An 8,446-nucleotide genomic window follows, 5' to 3' on the forward strand; every position below is an offset into this window, starting at 1 on the left:
GGGGGCAGCAGCTGTGGAGGGTCAATGGGGGGCTGCATGGCACCCCCAGGGGCAGCGTGGGGTTGCTTTCACCAGCCGGTTGGATCCGTCCTCCCATCGGGTCGGTGAGCGCAGGCCTGCTCACCAATTGAAATTTACAGTTCGGTGTTGGAGGCGCAGCCGTGGGGCTGGGCTGTGGGGCCTCAGGGCTTCCTCTCGGAGCCCGCGCTGGAGCCCGGTGCCTGCTCCCCTTGGGAAGGGCTCCGTGAGATGCCGCCGTCTCCTCAGCTGGGGCTGACCTGGCTGGTGGACACGGACGAGACCTCGGTTTTCTGGGCGGAGCTGGACACGTCGGACTCGTCTGTGATGGGTTTCCCACACACCGTCTCCATGATGCAGGCGCGGAACTGTAGGGGAGAGAGCGCCACCCCCCTGCACCGTCAGACCGGCTGGAGCCCCCCGGGCTGCATCTGCCCACAGGATGCTTCCGTCCAGCCCCCCCACCAAATCCGCCTCCCCCCCCCCCGGCAGACCTGCTCCTGTGATGTTATGAGTGGATACATTACCCTGTGCTAATTGCCAGGATGTTTGGGAGACGGAAAGTTGAGCCTATTGTTTTCTCAGGCCAAGAGGCTCCAGGAAATGTATAAAGACCCTGGGACACGATCCTGCTGCATCTCAGATCTGCTTTGGGTTTCAAGAGGGGGAACCCTGAGCAATATGGATTGAGATCCCCAGTCACTGACTGGAGTCACCCTGAACGTGGACATTGGACTATAACCTCTGGACTATTTCTAAAAGGATTTTTGGCAACTACAAACGCATCTCTGCTATGTATCTAAACCTCAAGAATTGAATTCAAGTCTGTCTGTATACTGATCTTTTAACCAACACTCTCTCTCTTTTCTTTTTTAATAAATTGTAGTTTAGTTAATAAGAATTGGCTCTAAGTGTGTATTTTGGGTAAGATCTAAGTTATAATTGGACCTGGGTATGTGGCTGATCCTTTTGTGGTTGGAAGAACCTTTTCTTTTATATGATGAGATCAGATTTTCAATAATCATCATATCCGATGTGTGTCTGGACGGAGGCCTGAGGCTGGGCACTTTAAGGGAACTGCGTTGTTTGGACTCTGAGTAACCAGTGAGGTACTACAGGAGCTGTTTTGTGCAGGTAAATCTAATACTGGAATATCCACCAGCATTTGGGGTTGGTCTGCCCTGTTTTGTTTGCAGTTCACCCTGATTGAGTGACCTCAGCTGGCTCCCACGGGCAGCACCGTCACAGCATCAAAGGGTCGCAGCAGGACTTCGCAGGCCCCTTCCTCCCCCCCCCCCCCCCCCCCCCCCAGGGCCGCCGTTTTGTAGAGCACTTGCTCCTGGCTGTGGGTTGGAGCATCCTGAAGGGGGGCTGGGTTCTGCTGCGCTGCCCCCCATCCAGGCAAGGCGGCTGCTGCTAGCCCTCTGGCCTCGGCTCGCGGGCTCCACAAGGAAGTGCCCACATGCGTGGACCCCGGGGAGTCTTTGCATTGCCAGCAGCAGACCGGACAGGGTAGGCCCGTGCTGCCGAGAACCCTCTCTCTCAGTGCCCGCCCGGTGGGTCTGGCTAATCCTCAGCTGACCCCAGAGTTGGGATGGGGAAGGAATTTCCCCACAGATTGGCAGGGACCTGTGTGTGGGGGGGCTCACCTTCCTCAGCAGCAGGGGGCGGGGTCTCCTACTGGCATCACCTGGGCAGCTCATGTCTAATCAGCTTGGGTAAATCCACCTCTCTGAGAGGTGGCAGCTAGGTTGATGGAGGAATTTCTACCGGCGGCCTAGCACTGTCTACACCAGGGCTGACACCGGCTTAGTTACCTCGCACAAGGCGTGGCATTTTTCACAGCCCTGAGCAACGTGGCTAAGCCGACCTCACTTTGTCATGTAGACCAGGCCTCAGTCTCCCCTGTTTTCTGCCCGTGGCTCACGACAGTTGTGTCACCTGAGGACTGAAGTCGTTGGCTCCCCGGAGGACGTCTGGGGGCTGGTGATGGCCTCACACTAGATAAACTAACGGGCCCTTTTGGCCTTAAACTCTATGACTCCTAGGTGCAGACCCTCTGCCTGCCCTCTGCTCTCTGCCTGGGCACAGTGCTGGCCAGGCCCTCTGCCCCCTAGCCCTCCCCAGCCATTTCCTGGGGACTCAGAGCAGGGAACCGAGCAGAACCTGGCATCAGCACAGCCCCATTGCCCTGCCCGTGCTCTCAGCCAGGCCGGAGGTCGGGCCCGTGGTTCATATCATGACCCAGTGACTGCCAGGGCAGGCTCCATGCACCTCTCCGGGCAACCACCCACTTCTCCAGCTCCAATCCTGGCTGCGCCTGGGAAGGGACTTGGGCTGCTCCAGACCCCGCTCTCAGGGACCCCACGGGACTTGGGCCGGGGCAGGCCTGGTCCGTGGCGCACGCCAAGGAAGGGAACGCTCACCTGTTTGTTCATGAAGCAGTAGATGATGGGGTTATAGACACAGGAGCTCTTGGAGAAGAAGGCAGGGACGGTGACGAGGCGCAAGTCGAGGCCGTGGTTGCGGTTGTTCACTATGTACATGGCCATGGCCGCGTAGGGCACCCAACAGACGCAGAAGGAGCCCACCATCACCACCACCATGCGGGACACCTCCCGCTCCGCCTTCTGGGTGGTGGCCGACTCTTGCTGCTGGGCCGCTACCTGCAGGCAACCCACCAGGGCCCCCGGGCATGAGCGGCAGGTTCCCAGGCACCCCTTCCCTAGCCCCCTCCTCCTCCGGGGTAGCTCTGGAGAGCGGGGCTGCTGAACCAGGGTTGGATCGGCCGGACGGTCCCTCGCCCCCTCGTGGCAGGTCTGATTTCCCTCCCCGCCGCTCGCCTGGCCCCAGCTCCGACTCCAGCGGGGAGAAGTCGTACCCGGGGGATTCCTCCAGGAGTCACAGCGCCCCGTCCACCTTGGATTTAGTTACCAGAAACGCATGCTCCCTCGCAGGGCCGGCTCCAGGCACCAGCCTGGCAAGCAGGGGCTTGGGGCGGCTGTTCCGGAGAGGGGCGGCACGTTCAGGCATTCGGCGGCAATTCGGCGGATGGTCCCTCACTCCCGCTGGGAGCAAAGGACCTGCCGCCGCAGATCGCGATCGCGGCTTTTTTTTTTTTTTGGGGGGGGGGGGGAGGGGGCTGCTTGGGGCGGCCAAAATCCTGGAGCCGGCCCTGCTCCCTCGGGTCCTTGGGATGGGGCCGTGCCTTCGAGCCCCAGCCTGAGAGCAGGCTGCTCGCAGCCACTGGCATGAGCCGCTCTCCCTGTTGGGGCAGCAGGCCCTGACGATGTTACAGACCAAGCCCACGGACCGGTCCCTGCAGCCATGGGTGTTAGACAAGCAACTCTGAACTGGCCCTGTGGCGGGGGCTCTGTGGAGGACACCCTTCCGTCCGTCTGTCTGGGAGCCTCTTTGGCATGCTCCTCACTAGACGGACCAGCATTTTCTAACATCAGAGACAGCTAGAGGCAAAATATCAACCCAGTCAGACTGTCAGAGCTGCCAAGCAATCACACACATCAGCGTGCAACCCTCCGGTCTCACACACACACACCGCACACTCACCAGTGTGCAACCCTCCCGTCTCACGCACACACCACACACTCGCCAGCGTGCAACCCTCCCGTCTCACGCACACCACACACTTGCAAGCAGACAGGTGCCCTGGGAACTGGCAGCATGACCTGGCTCTCCACGTCCTGTCTCTGTGCAGCGGGTACTTACGGCTCGGAGGGCACCCAGCAGCTGGGAGTAGGAGAAGCAGATGAGCGAGAAGGGCACGATGAAGCAGAAGATGAAGAGGAACCAGGTGTAATATTCGCTCCTGTACTTGGTCCCCACCGTGTACCAGTCTGGGCCGCACGAGCACTGCAGGCCTTCGGGGATGAACCTGCAAGAGGGAGGGCACAGCACTTCCCCAGAGCTCGCTCGGCCTTGTGCAGCCGGCACAGCCCACCACCTCCGCTGGCCAGGGCCGGGGGGATAGGCAGGGCCAACCACCCCCTGCCCCGTTTGGCGTGGCTCGTTCCCCAGCAGAAAGCAGCCCCTCTGCTCCCGGCAGCACAGCTATTGCACCGGCAGGTGGGAGAAGGTTCCTTGCTCCCCGGCCGATCTTTGAGCCTGGCTACTCCAGCCATGTGCGAGGAAGAGAGGACTCAGAATGACGAGATTTTGAGGCCTGGCGGCTCCTGACCTCCTGGGGCCGGCGCGTGCCCTGCCCAGCCCGAGCTTGAGCCGAGAGATCAGACCAAATAGCCCAGCCCCCACGCTGGCATCGGGGTGCCAAGCCGGCGGTTGGCAAAGCTGCTTCTGAACCCGTTCAGAGCGAGAGGCTTTGCACACCACCAGCTCCCTGCAGAGCCGGCTAGTGGGTCAGCCTGCCAGGCACTCTGCCATGGGGCTAGGGAGGCCCCCCCACATCTGCTCCCTCTTGGCAGGGGCATTTGCCAGGCGATGTCACGAGGCTGGGCAAAGGGACTGGCAGGCCCAGGGCACACTGGGGCGGCTGGCGGGGGGAGCTCCCTCTCTCCTCTCGGACGTCCCGGCCCCCAGCCCCCACCCCAGCCCCTACCGGCTCCACCCGAAGTAGGGCGGGATGGAGACGCCGATGCCGATGACCCAGGTGGCCGCCACCGCCATCAGGGCGTGCTTGGAGCTGAAGCGGAAGTTCCCAAAGGGTTTGCAGATGACGATGTAGCGCTCAAAGGCCAGGAAGGCCAGGGACCACCCGGTGACCAGGCCTGGGGAAGGCACAGGGAGATTAACTCATACAGCCCCAGAGCCCAGCATCCCCCTGCACCCTCAGCCCCGCGCTGCGCCCAGGGACCCCCGAACCCACCTCGCTGGGTTCCTGGGGCGGGATGCTGAGAGCAGCTCAGCCGATGTGGAGCTGGCCTGTTGAACCTCTGCCCCAGGTTTCTTGTTTCCCCATTAGCCAGACCCCTCGCTTCCCCACCAGAGACGCTTCTGGACACTAGTGGGGGCCAGAGGAACGGCCCTTTCTCCGCATCATTTGTTGTAGGCAGAGCGACCCGGGGAAACAGCTGACGGAAACTCCTCTCGCCTCTCAGCAGGGCTGGGGAGCCGGGTGAGTTTGTCTGGGGACGGGTCACAGCAGAGGCTGCCTGGAGAGTCATTTTGTCCCCCTTCGCCTCATCCCCCTGGATTGTGGAGCATCCGCCAGACCCGGGGAACGCGGCAAAGTCTCCGGGTTTGGCTTCGGAGCGAAGCCAGCGGTGACAGCAGCCTGGTCACCCCAGGGACCAGTTTGTGAAGGAAGGTGAAAATCTCCGGCCCCGATCCTGCAACTGGATCTGCGAGGCTGCCACGGTCACCTGGTCTTCTGCAGCCTAGCGCAGCGCCCCTCCCAGCGCTGCAGCCTGGCTGCCCAGGGCTCCCCCTGGACTGGCTCTGTCCAGCCGCCGGGGAAGGCAGTGGGAAATCGCCCCTCGCGGGTGCTGGGCCCTTCGGAAGCTATGACACTGCCATGCATCCGGAGCTTGCGCCCGCTCTGATGCCTGGCACTGCAGGGGACCGGAGAAGATGCAGTAAAGGACAGCGACAGGATGGCTGAAGAGGCCTGCCCGCCCTGGGGCTTCCCTGGGAATATGGGGGTGCCTGCTCTCTTCTCCTACCCCCCTCCCAGTTCCCAGCTCCAACCGGAGCTGCAGGTCATGCGGGCATCCCAGGGGAACCCCAGAAGGTTGGCCCAACACCCTAAGCCTGGGGGCCCGATCCCCGCTCACTTCCCGCCAGCGTCCCTCACTGTTGCTCTTGATTTCCCCCGGGGGCGGCCCACCCCCATTCTGTTCTACTCGGGCCTGAGCGTTAAAAGAAATCAGCTACCTAATTGTGCTCACAGCATCATAAGAACGTCCGGACTGAGTCAGACCAAGGGTCCATCTAGCCCAGTTTCCTGTCTGCCGACAGCGGCCAGTGCCAGGTGCCCCCGAGGGAATGAACAGAACAGGGAATCATTAAGTGACCCATCCCCTGTCACCCATTGCCAGCTCCTGGCAGTCAGAGGCTTGTGATCACGGGTGCCGATAGCCCAGAGCAGCTGTGTGCTTGGATCTTCACCCCTGGGCTGCCCAGCGCTTCCTGCCTCTGCTTGGATCTTCCTCGTCCCCAGAGCAGCCCCTGCTGCGGAGCGTGGCCCCTTTATGGCCCAGGCAGGGGAAGGAGGGAAACAAATAAAAACTAGAGGCAGATCCTCAGCTGGTGCAAACGGCTCTGGCTTCACGGATGCCCCACGGTGCCCCCTGGCAACCCCTCTGATCCCACCCCATAGCCCTCAGCTTCTGGGACCCCCTCCCGGCTCGCCCACGAGGCCCTCTCCCTGCGTTACCTGCGACGGAGCCTAGGAAGGCCTCCAGGGCGCAGGCCTGCCGCCCGAAGATGAAGTAGCCCTGGGAGCTGGAGATGAAGACCATGAAGACGGAGAAGGAACAGAAGATGAAGCCCCCCAGGCAGATGTTGACCAGGATGTAGTTGAGCGGCTGCCGCAGCTTCTTGTACTTGATGGTGACCACGAGGACGATGACGTTGAGGGGCACGCCGGCGAAGAACACGAAGCCCATGAAGGCCGTCTGGAAGTAGAAGGCCCAGAGTGGGGCGATGTGGTACTGGGGCCCGTCCCAGGGCCCCACCGAGGAGACGTTCTCAAAGAGGTAAAAGTCTTCTTCCCCCGACATGCTGCCGGCCGGGAGCGCTGCACGGAGCCTGCCCCGGCTCCCTCCCCCCTTCTAATATACAATCCCCAGGGGGACAAGCCACTTAAGGGCTCATGGGGGGATCAGGCATTAAGCCTGAGCTTCCTACGGACAAAGTTTGGGATTAGGGGCTCTAAGCCCCTTACCTCCTGTCCCCTAAGCCCCCTGAGAGGGTAATCTTGTTGGCCGCGCAGACGAGAGCCGATTGTGTGGACTCTAGGGGATTCCGGGGGGTGAAAGGGCAGGGGGCGGCTGGGTGGAAGGGCCTCAGGGTGGTGGGTCATGGGGCCGTGAATCCAGAGGCATCCCAGTGGGCGGCTGTCACCTGCTCCCCTCCTTTCCGCCAGGAGACGGAGCAGCCCCGCAGGGGCGTCCTGCCCCGTGCACCCCAGCGCGTTCCCCCTCGGACCCTGTCCCAGCCCTTCCCTTTGGGGTCTGTGGCACCGCCGGGGTCTCGCGGCAGGAGAGATTTGGAGCCTACATTTCCCGTTGCCGTCTTTCCCCTCCGCTCCCGTCCCGCCGGGCTCGGCACGTGCCCAGACCGCTGCAGACTTGGCCACACTGTGCGTGGCACCAAAACGGAGTCTGGGGAGAGGAACAGCGCGGCGGAGACGTGACGGGGGCATTGGGGTGCCCAGCGTGGCAGGGACGTGATGGGGGCACGCGGCTGCCCAGCACGGGGGGGACATGATGGGGGCATTGGGGTGTTCAGCACGGCAGGGACGTGATGGGGGCACGCAGCTGCCCAGCACGGGGGGGACGTGATGGGGGCATTGGGGTGCTCAGCGCGGCGGGGATGTGACGGGGGCACACGGCTGCCCAACGTGGCGGGGACGTGACGGGGGCATGCGGCTGCCCGGCGCAGCAGGGACGTGACAGGTGCATTGGGGTGCCCAGCCTGGGGGGACGCGGCTGCCCAGCACAGGGGGGGATGTGACGGGGGCATTGGGGTTCCCAGCGCAGTGGGGACGTGACTGGGGGCATTGGGGTGCTCAGTGTGGCGGGGACGTGACAGGGGAACGCGGCTGCTCAGTGCGCGGGGACGTGACAGGGGCATTGGGATGCCCGGCGCGGCGGGGACGTGATGGGGGCATTGGGGTGCTCGGCGCGGTGGGGACGTGATGGGGGCGTGCAGCTGCCTGGTGCGTCAGGGCCCTTATGATACCCAGGGATAGCACAGCAGTGCCCAAACCTGGCTTCCAAGGCCACATCACGGCTTACGGGGTCGCCTCTCCTTTGCGTGTTAACTGGCACCAGCTGAAACATTCCCACCCAGGAGATCAGCTCGGCTTTGGCAGCCGAATAGAAACGGTAGTGGAGCCGGGGATGGAAACCAGCCGCCCGCAGTGTGGGGTGTCAGAGCAACATGGGGGGGGGGAAGCTTGGGGGAGACCCTGAGAGACTCCAAGGGCCACCTGTGGCTTTTGCTCTAAGATCGGCCAGGCAGGAGGAGACCCCAAAACATTTGGCTCTATTGAGCATCAGGAAAGTGCGACGGGGGAACGTTAATCGAACGCGTCCAGCTGGGATGTGGCTTGGCAGCCAGGCTGGGCTCTGCCGTGGATTTTAGGCAATAAACTTCCTCCTTTTCACCAAGCTTCTCTTCTTGGGGGAAATCGCTTAGTTCTGGCAGATCCCCCCAGCCATCAAAAGTGGGCTTGTCCGGGATTTGAACCCGGGACCTCTCGCACCCTAAGCGAGAATCATACCCCTAG

General features: G+C 62.4%; 1 protein-coding gene across 1 annotated transcript; it reads right to left on the minus strand.

Moving 5' to 3' along the window:
* Positions 1 to 263: 263 nt before the first annotated feature.
* Positions 264 to 6,713, minus strand: OPN1SW (opsin 1, short wave sensitive). Its single transcript, XM_034763752.1, has 5 exons — positions 6,368 to 6,713; positions 4,592 to 4,760; positions 3,745 to 3,910; positions 2,445 to 2,684; positions 264 to 386 (listed from the first exon to the last, which is right to left on the minus strand). Exons 1-5 carry the CDS (start codon positions 6,711 to 6,713, stop codon positions 264 to 266), a joined length of 1,044 nt encoding a protein of 347 aa, XP_034619643.1.
* Positions 6,714 to 8,446: the final 1,733 nt, after the last annotated feature.

The sequence above is a fragment of the Trachemys scripta genome, chromosome 1 (assembly GCF_013100865.1).
Source record: "Trachemys scripta elegans isolate TJP31775 chromosome 1, CAS_Tse_1.0, whole genome shotgun sequence".
Classification (NCBI taxonomy): domain Eukaryota; kingdom Metazoa; phylum Chordata; order Testudines; family Emydidae; genus Trachemys; species Trachemys scripta.